At 56.9% G+C, this 16399-nt stretch overlaps 1 protein-coding gene across 11 annotated transcripts in view; it reads left to right on the forward strand.

The window, feature by feature from the left end:
- The first annotated feature begins 2642 nt into the window (after positions 1-2642).
- Positions 2643-16399, forward strand: part of TCF3 (transcription factor 3) — an 84504-nt gene continuing 70747 nt past the window's right edge. For 10 of the 11 annotated variants that reach the window (XM_086627729.1, XM_086627733.1, XM_086627734.1 and 7 more), the window contains exons 1-2: positions 4829-5197; positions 12863-12935. In XM_086627729.1, the coding sequence (XP_086483855.1) occupies positions 5123-5197; positions 12863-12935 (148 nt within the window). In that variant the 5' untranslated portion in view covers positions 4829-5122. Of the gene's footprint in view, positions 2703-4828; positions 5198-12862; positions 12936-16399 lie in introns of those variants that run through there. The other variant, XM_086627731.1, reaches the window with a different exon arrangement.

The following is a 16399-nucleotide window of genomic DNA, read 5'->3' on the forward strand; positions in this document are numbered from 1 at the left end:
GGCCCGGGGACATGCTTCTTGCCACGATGCTGCTACCAGGAAGGAGAGACCTTCAAAGGCAAATTCTATTTTCAACACATGCAAAGACACACAGTGACCAAAAAAGCTCGGAGCAGGAAAATCTCCCCAGCGCTTCCACCCCGCACCGTCCCGGTGGCAGATGCCCGGGGAAGGCCAGCGAGGCTCACGCCAACTCCTGCCCACCACGGCTCTCCATCCCATGGCTTTGCACAGCCACCAGCGGCAGGATAGCTAAGGTCTGAGGTTTAATTACAATTGTTGACAGGGAAATTATAGCTGCACACACAAAATTAGAATATAATTGTGTTAGGGAAATGTTTCATCTTCTTCTTGTCATCCCTGAGAGCGGAAGGCAGAGGGGGAGCGGAGGAAGAGGAGCGATGCTGGCGGGAGCGGGCATGTGGGTTCCGTCTCTGCCATCCCGTTAGCCCAGGGCTCAGCCCTGCGCTGATTCCCACAAGTGATGGGCCAGCCCCATCCGTGCCCCGCACACCTTCCCACCCTGGGCCCAGGCGGCATTTCCCCCAGCTGGGCTCTTTGCCTGGGGCTGGCTGCCCCCAGGGCAGTGGCAGGGCTGAGGGTGATGCTCAGCACCAGATCCATGTGGGATGCCCTGGGGCGGCTGAATTCCACCTCCTGGGCGAGTACGCTCCACTCCGAGGGGCGCAGATGCCCGCGTGCGAGCGCGGCAGCCGGCGGTTCCCCCTTTGCGCGCCTCGGACCGCCACCAAAACTGGCACCTCACATCCCCATCCTGCCTGAACCGGGGGGGGGGCCGTTCTCACCCCCGGGGAGCTCCAGCCTCAACGGCAGGAGATGACTTTGGTCACCGACCCTGTTGAAACGCAGGGAATTCTTTCTGCTTTAAAAATAAAATCCAAGCAAGCTCCATGGCCCAGGTGCTCCATGGCCCGAAGGTCCAGGAGACAGGTGGCACCCAGGACCCCGGCTGCAGAGGGGGGGTCAGGCAAAACGAAAATGAAAGCAGCCTTGTTGGCCGAGGGCTTCAAAGCCGACCAGGCAGGGCAGGAGCACCCGCCCCAGGGCAGGCAGCAGCCCAGCTCCTTCTCGCTCCGTCCGCCCCATGCTGGTGTGGACTTGACGAAGTGAGACCCCCTGCCCACCCCCCCACCAGCCACACGCTTCCGCCTCTGCTTTTGCACCTGCTTGGGGGCAAAGCGCTGGCTCTGCCCTGCGGTGCCCCGGAGCAGGGAAGCACCGTCCCTCCGCGCCCCAAACGCTGCTCCTTTCGCCCCGGCTGGTATTTTACAAAGCCACCCAACAAGCGGGTGGTCCTCCTGGGGCAGGCGGCTCCCTGGGCGCCAGGGAACGATCGTGCCGAGCAGCGGCCCCCCCCTCGCCCCCGGCGCGGCGGGCAGAGACACGGCGCGGCACACGAGGCAGGTGCCAGGGCTCGCCAGGCGGCACTTTTGACACAAAGCGCCCGCCGACCGGCTTCCGAGCGCTGGCACCCGGCTGCAAAGTTAAAGCGGGCGGGTAAACGGGCGGAAGGATGTCAAGGTCTGGACAGAAGCGACGGATTTTACATCGCAACGCCCGCCGCGCTGCTGGGCACCGGGGGGGCTGTCCCGGGCGAAGCTACCCCACGGCGGGGCTCCGGAGGGGCGTCCAGCTGCCGGGCAGGGGCTCCCGGAGAGCCGCCGGCCCCGCGCACGGACTCCCCCCCCGGGGCGGGCCCGCGGCCCGCGCAACTCCGCCGCCCGACCCCGCCAGGGGCCCGCTCGGCGCCGCGGGGATTGCTGCGGGCGGCGACGTGAACCAGCGGCCGCCCCCGGCCTCCGCTGCGCTCCGCCCCGCCCGCGCTCGGTGGGCGGGGACGGGGACAGGGCGCGCCCTGATTGGCCGCGCTGCCTGCCTCTCGGAGCGGCGGGGCCCTCCCGTTGGACGGTGCCCCGCGGCCTTATCAGTCCATCTCCCGGAGCTCCCGTGTCGTCACGGCTCTGCGCCCCGCCCCCTCGGCGCTGCGTCCGCGCGTCCCCCTCCGCCAGGAAAAATAGTTCGCCATTGCGGGGGTGTCTCCGCACGCCCCCCCCGCCCCCCCCTTCCCGCGCTGCCATCGCAGCCCGCCCCGCCGCAACAGGTGCCGCCCCACTTCTCCCCCCCACCCCCCATGGCGGCAAAGTGCGTGTGGGGAGCTGCGTTCTCCCCATCACCTGCTGCCTGTGCGGCCGGCGGAGGGATCGGCGGGAGGGGAGGTGCGAGGGGCGGGGCGTGAGGAGGGAGGGGGGGGGGGGTGTACACCGGGGGGGGTGGGGGCTGCCGCGTCTCGCGCCGCCGCCGCGGGGGGACCATGCGGAGGCAGCGGGGCCGGCGGGCGCAGCAGCAGCGGGAGGCGGAGCGGCCGCGGCGGCGGCGTTAGGACCCGGGGCGGGCAGGCGGGGGGGGAGGGGGGGGGGAGGCGGGGGCGCGGGGCGGGCCGGGCCGGGGCGCACGCGCCGCCCGGTGCGGGGCGATCGCGCCGCTTCGCTACATTGTATCCGCCGGCGGCGCGAGAACAATAGGCGCCGCCGCCGCCGCCCGCCGGCCCTGGGCGCCGCGGCCGCCGCCCGCCCGCCCGCTGCCCGCCGCCGCTGCGCCCCCGGCTCTCCGCGCCCGCGGGACCTTCATGCGCTTCCCCTCCCCCGCGCACGCACGGGGGGTGCGCGCCTGCCCCGGAACAGGTAAAAAAAAAAAAAAATAAAAAATTATAAGAAATAATAAAATATAGACGCGCTCCCCCGGTGCTGCGGGCGCTGGAGGTCCCGGTGCAGCGCCCCGCAGCCGCTGCGGGAGTTCGGGCGCCGGCCCCTGTCCGTGCGCCGGGGGCTGCCCCGGGCCGGCAGCGGCGGGACGGGACGGGGCTCGGCTCCATTGTCCCCGGCGGTGCAAAGTTTGCCGGGGCCGGCGGGGGGGCGGGCACGGCCGGGGGGTCCCCACGCGTGCGGGGGCGTCTCGAAGGGGGCGCTCCCCGTTCCCCGCCGGGGCGGGGGGGCCCGATCCCCCGTCCTGCTGCAAACTTCGGCCGGGCGCTCCCGCCCCGGAGGGCTCCGTGTCCCCCTGCGCGGGTCGGGGCGCTGCAAAAGTTGGGGGATCCCACGGGAGAAGGGGGGGGTGGGGGGCACAGCCCGCTTCCACCCCCTCCCCGGGGCACGGACCGGCTGCCTTCGGCCTCCTCCTTCCTCGCAGGGGGGGTGGGCTGTGACCCCCTCCCCACGGCGCAGACCCGGGGGGAGGGCAGTGACCCACCCGCCTCCTCGCAGTGCGGAGCGGGGGGGGAGGGGGGAGCAGCGCGCTCGTCCCCCTCCCGGCGGGAGACAAGGGGCGAGCGGGGCCCGGTCCGGCCCGGTGGGCCCCGGAGCAGCCGGGCTGTACAGGCCGCAGCAGGAGCGGGGGGAACCGGAGCCTTTGTCCGAGGCGAGAAGGTGCCGCCGCCGGCGGAAACCCGAGCGGGCCGGGGGGGAGAGGCGGACATCTGCTGCGCGTTAGCCCGGCACCGGCGGGGCCCCCGCGGCCCCCGCTCCGGCGGGGTCAAGTTTTTGCTCGGCCTTTGTGCTGCCGGGGCGGCCGAAGCCCTTTTCGGGCCGGGGGGGGGCTGTTTGGGGTTAAAAATTGGAGGGGGGGGGGGGGGGGTGTTTGTTAAAAATCAAAGCTGAATTTCGAGTGGTGGGCGCGTGTTGTTGAAGTTGTCCACGGTTTTGAGGGCAACCGGTGGCCGTGGGGGGTGTGGGGGGGCTGCTGAAGTGATGCTTCTGCCCCCCCTTCCCCGGGGGCGCGGGGGTTGCGCCGGGATCTAACAGGGACGAGCGCGTCCCCCCTCCCCAGCGCTGCCGGGGGCCGTCGAGGCACCGGGACAGGAGATTGTTAAAAGTTCTTTAAAAATACTGACCAGATGCATTGATGACATGTAAAGAAAAGGCTTTTTTAAAGAAAAAAAAAAAAGAAAAAGGGAAAAAAAAAATCCCCTGGCTGTTTTATTTTTTTTGTAGTAGCAAAGGATTTTTACATGCTGGGCTGATTTCAGTGTGTTTTTTTTTTTAAAAAAACTTCATTGAAATGTGGTGGCTGAGCCGGCACAGCCTCCAAACGCTTTGGATCGCATGGAGTTTTCTTTTTCCAACCCCCCCCCCTTCTTTTTTTTTTAACCTTATGATTGATGAGTTAAATTTATTGGCCAGCTGCCCTTTGTAACCATGAATGAGCTCCTAAAAAAAAAAAAAAAAAAAGGAATCTTTTATCTCATCCCAGGCCTCTCTTCCTCCTGAAGAAATATTTTTCTATCATAGCGAGCTGGCCAAAAAGATCAATCTCCCTTAAAAAAAAAATAATCTGTAAAATTAGGAAGAATAATATTTACCTATCTTGCAAGGTTGCCTGGAGGGCTTTATTTTTGCAAAACCCTCCGAAAACAACTTTTTTTTTTTTCCCCCAGTCTCTTTTGGGAGCAGAGAGATTCTGTTCTCACCGAGCACGGCCTGGCTGGGCATCCCCAAATTCAGCCCCTGAAAAAGCAGCTGCAGGTGCTCGGCAACCCAAAGGAAAGAGGCGTAAGATTGGACTTTTTTTTTTTTTTTCCTCTTTTTTTTTTTTCTTTTTTTTCTTTTTTTAAACAAAACTACACAAGGACAAGAGAGCCTCCTGCGCGGAGCGAGTGTGGGGGAAGGAGAGGGGTGAGCCGAGCCAGACAAGCGCCTGAGTGATAACTCGCCTGAACCCTTTGATAAATGAGTTGACTCTTTTTTTTTTATTTTTTTCCTCCCCCCCTTTTTTTTTTTTTTTTCCTTCTTCATTCGCCACACGCCAGGAACAGAATTGGCCCGAACTAGTGGAATTGGCAGCAAAAAAAACTAACATACAAATGTGTCTGGTCAATGGAGCGCTTGTTCCTGCTCCTGGGTGCTGTGTGAGGACTCGGACTGTGCTCTCGGCGGAGGAGCTGGATGCTGGAGATGCGCAAAGGGGTTTTTCTTTTCTCAACCCCTTTCTCTCGCTGGCTTTTTAAAATATTCATCAATGGGGTGGGTAGTTTGCTCTAGTCATTAAAATATCTCTTTCCCCTCCCCCTCGCTTTCTCTAGGACTGCCACTGTTGAGGCTGTGGGAGTATGAATCAGCAGCAGCAGAGAATGGCTGCAGTTGGGACAGACAAAGAGCTCAGTGACCTGCTGGACTTCAGTATGGTAAGGGAGCGCGGCCGGGGGGGCTTTGGAGACCCCGGGGCTTTCCTGGTGTGCAGCGGTTTTGGAGCTGCAAGGAGGGAGGAAACGCGAGCCTGTAAATTGGACGTGATGGGTTTCAGATGTGCTGTGTTTGTATGCAGGCACATGTGCTGCAACTTGTTTATTTTCAAGTTAAAGCAAAGCCTCCGCCCCTCCTCTTCCTCCCCCACCCCCCTTCCCCTTGACTGTATATTGTTTCCTTGCAGGGAGGTGGATTGAGGGTTTTTTTTTGGATGGGAAATTCTGGGGAAGCGTAACGGGGTTGTGTGTTCGCTGTTTAAATGCTCACCGCAAAATGGACTGGGTGGCTGTTTCTGAAGCCGTGCAGAGATGTAACTTCAGTAGCTGGTTCATCAGGCTTTTTTTCCTCTTCCCACATCCAGACTATTAAACTTTTGCTCCCACAGGTTATTTTGTCACACTTTGAAACGCATCCAAGCTCTCCGGCACATTATTTTTGCAGGAGTTGGACACTTGCGTTCCCCACGCTCTGCTCTTCTGTGTCCTGGAAACCTTTAGCTGCATTTAGGAGCTGTTTATTTTCTAAGAAACAGGACCTAAGAGTTCCTCCAGAAGGGTGTGGAAGGAGGAGAAGTCCCTTCTAGTTGTAGCAGAGTAGGAGTTAGTCCCCAGCACGTCCGTCCCTGCTGTTGGCAGGTGACTTGCGGAGGGGAGAGCTCATGTTCAAAAGAAATAACTTTCTGTTGGGTTCCTCTGTTGTGTGCTGCACCCTCATGGCACTTGGGAGCGTGTGTCTTGCTTTTGAGATAAGCAAACGTGCTGTGAAGATAGAAAAAACAGCTCCACGAGGAGGAATAACCATGAGTGTCACCACTGTGGCTGGGGGCTGCCCTGGGTCACGCAGCCCACGGCCCTGCTGGGCTGGTTTCCTCACTTCTTGGAGAAGAAGGGAGAAAAGGGGGGAAATGCAGTGGCAGAAATAGGGGCACCCACCGTCCTGGTACCTGTTACGCCTGTGGGAAGCGCTGAGGCTCAGCCGCTTTTCTGCACCTGAGCGCTGAGCTTTGGCAATGAGAAATAAAACTTTTTATCCAGCTGGAGCTTGTCCTGGTCCTGGCAGAGCTCTGGGCTGGAGGGGTTGTCAGTGGTGGGGTCTGTCAGTCCCTTGAAGAGCGATTCTGGTACAGGAGGAGAGGCCCAGTTCTCCCAGTTTCACGCGTCTGTCGGGAGGCTGGTTCTGTTGAACTACCAGCGATGTGTTTTACAGTTGGGGGGGCTGCAGGGACAGTAGGCGTTTAAAGCCAGAAGTACGTTCGGGGCTCGCTGGGGAGTGATGCATGGTCAGTTGTCCCTCTCTCATCCCAGAGGTCCTGCGGGTTGGCAGGAGCCCTGGAGCTTTCCATCTCCTGCACCAGAGAGTGCCCGGGTTTTGAACTGCGCTTTGGGTCAGTAACCCATAATCTGCTCCTCGGCTGGGACTGCAGTGGCTCCTGCTTTGCTTATTATCCCCCTTAGAAAAAAAAAAATAATCGAATCCCACTCACCGTTTAGAGCTTTAAAAAAAACCCAAGACCTTATTTTCAAATGTAACGAGCCGTCCTCATTTGCATGCTCAGAGCTGTATTCCCTGGAGGGGTCCTGACCTGTTCCCTCTGTACATGAATATTTCTGTCCTTGGAGATTAATCTGTACCTAACGGTTGAATTTGTGTTCAATTCCAACACGTGTTGTAAACCTGGGAACGACCAGAACTTGTTCTGTGTCTGTGCAAGGCTCCAGCAGCGGCACCGGGGGCGGCTGCTTGCGGGATCGGGGGCTGCAAATGTCATTTGCTGGCAAACGATCCGAAGATGTTCCCTCCAGAAGCTGGCCGATGGGCTCCGAGGCGGTCTGGGTTTGAGGCAGATCTGTTTCACAAACCCCCATCTCCGCGCACCCTTCTCCTGAGTTTGCATAAAGGGAATGTTCATGTCCCTCCTGAAGGATGAGGAGCTGGAATGGAAACCTTCCTGGCTTGTAGATGGTCTTCACCCTGGCATTGCAAGCTTGTTGTGTGCCGCGTGGGTCTGTTGAGGAGGCTGCTCTGTGGGTTGCTCTCCACGTGGCACTGGGACGCAGGCTTTTTGACCACAAAGCTCACTCTTTCAAGTATATTTATATTTTTCGTTGAATAAGTGGGAGCGGAGCATCAGTCCACTAATCCTCTCTGGGAGAAGAGATGGGACAGAAGAGTGGAGAAGGAGATTCAGAGCAGCTGGAAGTGTTTGCTTCAGATGAATATTTTGATTCCTTTTTTCCAGGGAAAACATGCTTGTCCCCAGTAGTCTCTGGTCCAGCTTCGTGCTGGGTTTTGCTGTGCAGTGAGGGAATTTTAAGGTCCAGCCCTAACTGGGTTGCATAGTCAGGCGTGAGTTCGTGGGGTCAGCAAATGGCAGGGCTGGGTGAGATGCTATAAATTGGGCTTACAGTCCTGGAAAGAAAGGCTTGTACCTTCCTTAATAAATAAATATATTGGGGAGTTACTGAGCCCAAAGCTTTGTGCCAATGTAATTTGCCAAAAAGGGCAAAAATCAAAGGAATCTGTAAGATGTGTCTAAGTGAGCTGGGGCCGAACGCGCAGCTCCGTAGTCCGACGGCTGCTTTGGGGTGTGCACGCACCGTGCCTACCTCTGCCTCTGAACAAATTGCCTTTTATAATTGCCCCAAAGTGCGGGTAATTTGTAAGCTTGCTTTCACCACCGCTCCCTGGCAGTAGTCCAGGACGGGCTTGCAAATCTGCAGGAGAGCTTTCGAGAAAGCATCCTGCCTACAGATTCCAGTTGCTGGTTTAACCTATTTATTAGAGGGGAGATTTTGATTAGATAGAAGGAAGAAATTTTTTACAACGAGGGTGGTGAGGCACTGGAGCAGGTTGCCCAGAGAAGCTGTGGCTGCCCCATCCCTGGCAGTGTTCAAGGCCAGGTTGGGTGAGGCTTTGAGCAACCTGGTGTAGTGGAAGGTGTCCCTGGCCACGGCAGGGGGGTTGGAACGAGGTTGGTCTTGAAGGTCCCTTCCAACCCAAACCACTCCATGATTCTGTGATTAGAGATTTGGTGCATTATCCTTTGGCCTGTGCTTGCCAGGCTTTGCAGCTTGACCTGACGGGCATTGGGAGATGCTCGGCCATGAGAACTCACCATGATTGTCCCGGATGGTGTCTCGGCCGTGCCATGCTGCCGGCGTTGGTGCGTGGTGGGAAGGTGCAGGCAGGTATCCTGGCCAGGTTGGGGTGCTCGGAGGGCAGGGACACCCCGTGGTACTGGGAGATCCAGGGTGGAGCAGCCTGGGTGGGCATGCGGATGGGACTGGGGGCCTGTCCGTGGTGCGGCGCGTGCCTGCCAAGCTAGATAGAGGCAGGCGGCTGCGTGCCAGCCTGGGTCTCTGGCAGGAGTGAAATGCTGTTAACAGCCATGATTATTAGCAGAGTATTAACCATATGCTGCGCGGATGCTGGTTGTCAGGGTGGGTTTGTAGCTCGCTGAGACGTTGCAGGGTGGGCAGGGGCTTGAGCAGTCACGCAGGACCTGCTCTCGGTGCGTGCCAGCCCTTGTGGCTCCAGCCGTTGAACTGGGGGTGAGAGCCAAACTGGGACCAGCAAGCAGGGCTGGAGCAAGCTCCTGCTGCTGCAGACATGCCGGAGGATGCTGAAGCCCTGCTCCGGCCAAGGCGCAGCGCCTGTGTTTCCATGATAAAACTCTCACTTTTGTTTAGAGTGAAGCAGTCGTAAAGTTTGACTTTACGGCACGGTGCACGTTTGGGGCTGTTAGTCGGGAAGGTCTGTCTTAGATGAACACGTATGAAATATCCTGCTGGCAATGTTTATTGAGTTGAATTCCCTCTTCTCCCCGAATTAACAGCTGGATGCTTTCCATGCTGCAAAATAGATTTCAGGTTTTGAGATCAGGCCTGAGGTTGGTTCAGCCCGGAGTTCATAAGGTGGAAGAGCGGAGGAAGCAAAAACAACTATTTAATTTGAAAACACTGGTGCGCTGGTAGAAGTACACAATAAATGAAATGCTTCTTGATATTGTTAGTTGTGTCTGGCAAATTCCTTTTCTTGCTTATGAGCTCGCTGTTGGAAGCGTGAGGTCTCTTAGCTATAACCTCCTCGGCGGCGGGTGCGGGCGTTGGATCTTCCCAGGGGCTGGATTTGCCTCTTTTACCCCGGGATGAACGGAAGGGAGAGTAAGTTCTTTGGGAAGAGTGGAAATGGAGCTGCGAGGGTGCGGAGAAGTTGTCAGCTGTCGGGGAGGCTGGAGATAGGACTTAAGAAACCAAATACAGAGACTTAAGATGGGGGATTTGATATAACCCTTCAAATCTACATGATTCAAATCCAACAAAGGCCAAGTAATGACCCACTTGCAGCTCCTCGGATGCTCACGCCTCGGTCCCTGGGTCCCTCTGGTCCTACCAGCTCCGCTTGGTCTCTCTTCCCTCCCCCCCTTTCTTTTTAAAACAGCATTTAAAAGCAGAAAGGAAATTTGCAGTGGGTGGGTGAACTTTGCGAGCGACACACGCCGCCACTTCACGTATGACTCGCGCCGGGCTCCTCGCGACAGCGGACCCGGCCGGCTTCAACCCACGCCGCAGTGGAAAAACAAGCTGGCAGCAAGAAAAAAAAAAACAACAAAAAAACCCAAAACATTTCCTGGAGTTGGCAAGTGATGAGTGTATTTGGAGCAGAGGGGTGACCCAGGGTCCCCCCTGATGCTCCGCAGCATCACCGTGTTTCAGCATCCCCCATCCCCACTCATCCCGGTGCGGAACGGCGTCCGTGACTCCGCGATCCCTTGGGGAGGGGGAGTGGGAAGGTGTTGCATCAGGCTCGAAATATCTCTCGGAGCAGGCGGAGGCGAAGGGAAGAGGTGGGGAGGGCATCCCCCGGCGGGGCCGGCTGCGGGGGCGTGCTGGGGATTGCCGAGCGCGGCGGTGGTGTTGGTGGTGGTGGGGTGAGGGGGGGGGAGACCCCCTGTTTTTTTGCAGAAGTAGAAAGGGCACGTTGCACAATGGAACGAGGCTGTGCATTTTCTCCGCTCAAATCTTGGGTTTTTCAGCATCAGCAAGTATTCAGCAGAAATGCTCGTGAAAAAGAGCCAGTGGTGCTTTTTTTTTTTGGTTTTGTGTTTTTTTTTTTTTTGTTGCTTTTTGCTGCTCGGTACCATTATGTTCATGCATCCTCCCCCACCCCGCTCTCACGTGCAGAACTGGCTCTTGCCACTGGGAAAGGGGGTTTCTAACCACTTCACCTCCTTCCCTACCTTAAGGGAAGGGAGTGAGCACTGGCTGGGTGGGATCAGCCACGTAAATCCCATTTTTCAGTAATTTTGGAGATCTTTGCAGAAAACAACACTGCCCTGCAAGGGGGGGCCGGGGGGGAGGCAGGAAAAACCTGTAGCGTTGCAGAGGAAGGTCGGCTGCGAGTCTTCGGTGTCGTCAGGGTTTGTTTTTGTTTTCTGGCCCAACTTCCTGAGGAAACAAGGCGGATTCGGTGGCGGAGGCTGCCGGCCCACCCCGAGTGACTCCAGAGCCCACCCCAGGGTGGGCAGCAGCTGCTTGGGGCGGTTGCAGTGGGACCCCCCCCTCTCCCAGCAATGCATGTCCCGTGGCTTTCACTGCAAGGTTGCACATAGGGGGGTGTAGGGAGAGCAGGATTAGGGGGTGCAGGGAGAGCGAGATTGGGGGGTGTAGGGAGAGCGGGATTAGGGAGGTGCAGGGAGAGTGGGGTTGGGGGTGCAGGGAGTGGGGCTAGGGGGTGCAGGGAGAGTGGAGTTAGGGGGATATAGGGAGAGCAGGATTGGGGGTGCAAGGAGAGCGGGATTAGGGGGATGTAGGGAGAGCAGGGTTAGGGGGATATAAGGAGAGGGGGATATAAGGAGAGTGGGATTGGGGGTGCAGGGAGAGCGGAATTAGGGGGTTGTAGGGAGAGCAGGGTTAGGGGGATATAAAGAGAGTGGGATTGGGGGGCTGTAAGGAGAGTGGGGTTAGGGAGGTTCAGGGAGAGCAGGATTAGGGAGGTGCAGGGAGAGTGGGATTAGGGAGGCGCAGGGAGAGCGGGGTTACGTCCGAGGGAGAAGCCGTAGGAAGGCAGGTGCCTGCCTGGCCGCACGCTGAAACACCGTTTGCACCTTTATTTAAACCCACACCCTGACGTGCGCACGATGTGCGTGTGTGCGTACCGATACACATCCCAAATTGGGGTTCTTTTTTTGAATGGCAGTCGGTTTCTTAACTGCTCTCTTTGCATCTCTACCACATTTAACTGTTGTGTTTTTTTTTTCCCCCCCCCCCAACATTTGTGAAAACAAAGCTGGGCAGACGGTTTTGTACGCAGGAATGTTTCTGACCGCAGCCAGACATCAGCTATGTCAGGGCATGAAATGCTGCCTTTCTGTAGGCTCTTGTGCCATTACATTGTTTAATCTTCAAAGCATTAAACTTTTTGAGTTAGACGTTGCAAAGCTAAAAATAATAAAAATCCAAATGACTTGGTGGTGAAAGTATCTCGAGTCGAGTAGTAAAAGGATATTAAAATGTTAATTCACTAAGCGTTTTCCCACCGGTTGTTTTATTGGCTGGAGCTCCGTTTGCATGGAGAAGAATTAGTTTTCTGCTGCACGCAGGTGCATATAAATTTTTAAATAACAGCTTCTGAAACCCTCCCAACTTATATTAAAAATATTTATACAGGATAGCTGACGAGGTACGCAGTATTTTTGAGGAAGCTCCCTGGCAGGAGAAGATTAACGGCGACACCGAAGCTGCAGCAGTTTAGCAAACAAGTAGCCAGAATGACCGATACTGTAAAATACGTTAATCTTTCTAATTGTGAGTTAATTACCTTTGCCCTTGGCGCAGCTTCTCCCATGGCACCCCAGGGCTGTGTCAGCTCCGGGTGCTGCTGGAGCCCCTGAAGGACCAGGGGTGGGAGCTGCTCCGTGTGACTGGGGGGTTCTTCCCCCCGAGAGCTGGCATGGGGCTTCTGGAGCTCTGGTTGAGCGTCGCTGGAGTGGGTGGCTTAGTCACCTCTGCCCGTGCCAGCCAGAGCCTGTGGGCAACCACGTCCTCCCCAGGCACTGCGTGTTGCCAGAGATGTGCTGGGGAGCGTGGGAGATGTGGGATGAGACTCAGACCGCTGTGGGTGCTGGGGTGTCGAGGGATAAAATGAGCTTTGCTGGGTGCTGTGGTCTCAATGGGGTGCTTTTTTCTTTTCCTCCTGGCTTTTTATGAATGGAGTCGGCCTTCCTCTGTGCCCGCATGGGCACCCTTTGGTCTGAGCCTTGGTGGATAAGTTAGGGAAGAAACTTGGTTTTGACCACGGCAGCGATGCTTCTTGGATGGTTTTCAGTTGCACCTAAGGAGCCAGACACGCTGCGTGCGCAGAAGTTTATGCGTGTAGGAATGTGTGTGTATATCAGCGCACAGCTGCACTGCTCTCCTCTCCCTCCCACAGCTGATCTGTGGAGCAGGGACACAAGGGAAGTTTTTTTCATTCAATAAAGTGCTGCTCTTCCCTTTCCCTGCCCCCCATCCCCTGCCCAATCTGACCCCCTTTGCAGCACGGTAAAACTAACATACTGAAATCTCTTTTCTCTTCCCTTCTCTCTCATCTTCTTGTTTTTCTAGATGTTTCCCCTGCCAGTGGCTAATGGAAAAAACAGACCCACGACCCTAGCAAGCACTCAGTTTGGAGGATCAGGTACTGTCATCTATTTTTTTTTTTTTAACTTAACACTGCAATGCTTTTTGCAATAAATTTGTGTTTGCTTCCAGAGACCCAAAAGGAGGGGTTTCTGTTGTTTTATGTTACGTGTTTTTCTGGTGGTGCTCTGCTGCTGTTTCTCTGGGTGATTTTCTTGTTGCTCCCCGTGTCTCCGGGTACTCAAAGCTGCTCTTGCCAATCTGTCTCCAATTAAGAAGTCACTCCCTGAGCTGAAGGTTGCTGGCTGGCTGCTCCGATTGAAGCAGCCCCAGAGCAGACAGTCAGTGCTGTTCTCTTAAGTTATTTAGACTGCATACATACACCCTGGAAGAGTTTTGCTGTATGTTACCGAGAAGACACGGTGATGGTGGTGAACTCCTGAGGCTCAGCTGCCCAAAGGGAGACCCTGGTGCAGTTTGAGTGTCTGCTCCATTCAGCCCCTCCAGCAGCTCCCTGCTCAAAGGGACCTTTGCAAAGCTGTCCTGACCCAGATGCCTCCAGGCAGCACAGCTGCCCTGGGGAGGTGGGCAGCAAGGGTGGCTGGAGCCATTTCACCAGCCTCCGAGCTGGACCCTGCTGTGGTTTTGGGATGCTGCTGAGCAGAGCCTCGCCTGTCGCGCCTTGCTCCAGCACCCCTGAAGCCAGCAGCTGGCTCTGCTCCCCAGAAACGCGGAGCGGCTGCATCCCTGCTGGCTGGGATGCCAAGGAAAGGCCAGGAGTGCCAACATCAAAGGGCTCTGGGAGCCGGGCGTCTGCGGGGAGCAGCGGGCTGGCGATCCGGCTGCGATAGGAGACTCTCTGAAGGGCGCGTAGCCTTAGATGTCTGATTGGGAAAACACGGTGCTGGTTAATTGGAAGCTGCAGCAGAGAATTCTCCGGCTGGGCAGACGGCGCAGCGCCGTGCCAGGCTTTTGATGCCCAGGGAAGCCGCTGTGTGCAGGGCTCGCTGCGGCCCCGGCACGCGGGAAGTTCAGTTAATTGGTCCTTTTTGTTGAAACACGCTGACGCTTTGCGAATGGTTAAAACTTGACCACCTTCACCCTGGGCTGACTCGAGCTGTCCAGGGAAACTCCTGGGCGTGTGGAATGTCTGTGCCCTGACATTGGGTGGCATCTCAGTTGTTGAGCTGTTGGAGCGGGTCCAGAGGAGGCCACGGAGATGATGCGAGGGCTGGAGCACCTCTGCTCTGGAGACAGGCTGAGAGAGTTGGGGCTGTTCAGCCTGGAGAGGAGAAGGCTCCGGGGAGACCTTCCAGCACCTTCCAGTATCTAAAGGGGCTACAGGAAAGCTGGAGAGGGGCTTTGGCCAAGAGCGTGTAGTGACAGGACACGGGGCAATGGCTTTAAACTGAAAGAGGGGAGATTTCGATGGGATCTAAGGAAGAAATTTTTTACGAGGCTGGTGAGGCACTGGAGCAGGTTGCCCAGAGAAGCTGTGGCTGCCCCATCCCTGGCAGTGTTCAAGGCCAGGTTGGATGAGGCTTTGGGCAACCTGGTGCAGTGGAAGGTGTCCCTGCCCATGGCAGGGGATTGGAACTGGATGATCTTTGAGGTCCCTTCCAACCCAAACCATTCCATGATTCTATGATCCTGGAGACTGGGGTGGGATTTCTGATTAGTGGCTTTGATGCCACAGCATGCTGTGGGGCAGCTTTTGGGGAAACCTGCACCATCAGGACGGGAGAGGGGGGATGATGGGACGTGTTGTGCCCTGCCGTGCTCCTGCCCTTTTTGGCCGGGGAAATTTGGTGCTTTCAGGTAGGGCCGTTTAGCTGCACGTCAAAATGGTATTGGGCAAACGTTCTTACACGGAGGGGAGCTGTTGAGTGGGCGCTGGAGGAAATTCGAGGAGAGAAAACTCTTGGGTTAACCCAGATGGAAGCTCATCTCTCCAGTGAGTGTTCCTGTGTGCAACTTTTGCTGTTAAAATAATCCACAAAAGATGCACTAGATGCCAGTGAGACAATAGCAGTGGAGCGGGCCCGTGTTAATCCGTTTCCTGCTCAGAGGCTGGCTTGGCTGCGAGGTTGATGGTGCTGGCCAGCCCGGACCCCCCTCCGCTTGGCTGCGCAGCAGCCGAAACAACACAAAATCTTTTAATTCTCCTCCCGCTTCTTTTCTTTCGGGTGAGTGAAAGGTAACGTCGACACCACCCGTCCTCTGGGCTGCTGCTTTTTGAGCCTGGCTGCGAGCAGCTCGTAAAAACAGAGGGCTGATGTTATACAACTGCACCCAAGGCAGTTGCACAACCGCCGCTGTTCCGGTGTCGGGGCTCCGTGGCGGCTCTTTCGTCCCGCCGCGGGCACCCCAGGTTTGAAACGCGGCGCGGGGCTTGGCGTAGGGGAAGGCTTTTGCTCCAGCAGCAGTTATCCCTCGGCCGGACATCCTCGGGAGAGTGGGGAGCGTGTTGTGGTTGCACGTTGGCTTTGTGTCTTCGCTCTGGTCCTGAGTGTTTGACGATTGATTTTTTGCCGGTGGGGTGGATAACTGCAGTGAGATGTTAAGGGGATGTGCTGTTAGGAAGGTTCAGAGTGTCTAAACCAGGCCCTAGATAGCTGCGAGTGGTGGTTGTCAGGGTTAGTTGATGTTGGTTGAGCTTAATTCACTGCTGGGAATGATGGGGTACCAGTTCATCCCCAACGGCACAGCCCTCCGTCCGGCTCAATGTTTGATTTGAAGTCGCATCGTCACCAACACTGATGTGGTCTGAGGTTGAAGAGTAGATGGATTTGGGGACCTGAACTTGCTGAGGGAGCAGAACACCTTGCAGCCATGCTGTAATCCGGACCTGGAGATTAGCTCCCTAAACCTTTCTGCCTTGCAGGAAGGCCTGGGCTTCATCTCTGATGTGCTTCGTGTCTCTCAAACGCTCCTGCGCAGCCGGTGTGCCGTACCCCTGCTGAAGACAGCCCCTCCACTGCCATCCCTCTGCCTCCGAAGGAGAAGCAGACACCGATTGCGCTTAAGCCTTAGCTCGGTAGTGTGCACCGTAGTGCCAGGATCTCGTTGTTTGGGGTTATGGTGGTAACCCCGAGACAATGAACTGATGCCATCTTCCGTGCCGGAGAAATTGGTGTTTCGTGCTTCTGCCCACCCTTGGACACGTGGATTTGTGGCCTCTCGCTTTTCATCTCCCTCCTCCTTGGGGAAATCCCTGGGGCAGTATGTAGCTTAGTTTTTTCCCTCCGGAGGAGCTGGTGACTTGAGGCTCTTTCCTCCCCGGGGGAAGTTTGGAGCGAAGGGAGCACGGCAGTGACCCCGCTGACTCGCAGCCAAAACGCCCCTCTTGCCAACGTGAGGTTCTGCCTTCCAAAGTCCGGCCGGTAAATAACTTGAAACAGTGCTACTAGAAAATCACAGTGATAAAACTGCCCCGAATTCAAATCCCAATTAATAATTGCCCTGGCCAAGCTGCTGGCGCTCGCGCGGGTGGCCCCTTCGCGAAGGGGAACCCATTTCTCT

Source organism: Tauraco erythrolophus, chromosome 28 (assembly GCF_009769465.1).
Source record: "Tauraco erythrolophus isolate bTauEry1 chromosome 28, bTauEry1.pri, whole genome shotgun sequence".
Taxonomy (NCBI): domain Eukaryota; kingdom Metazoa; phylum Chordata; class Aves; order Musophagiformes; family Musophagidae; genus Tauraco; species Tauraco erythrolophus.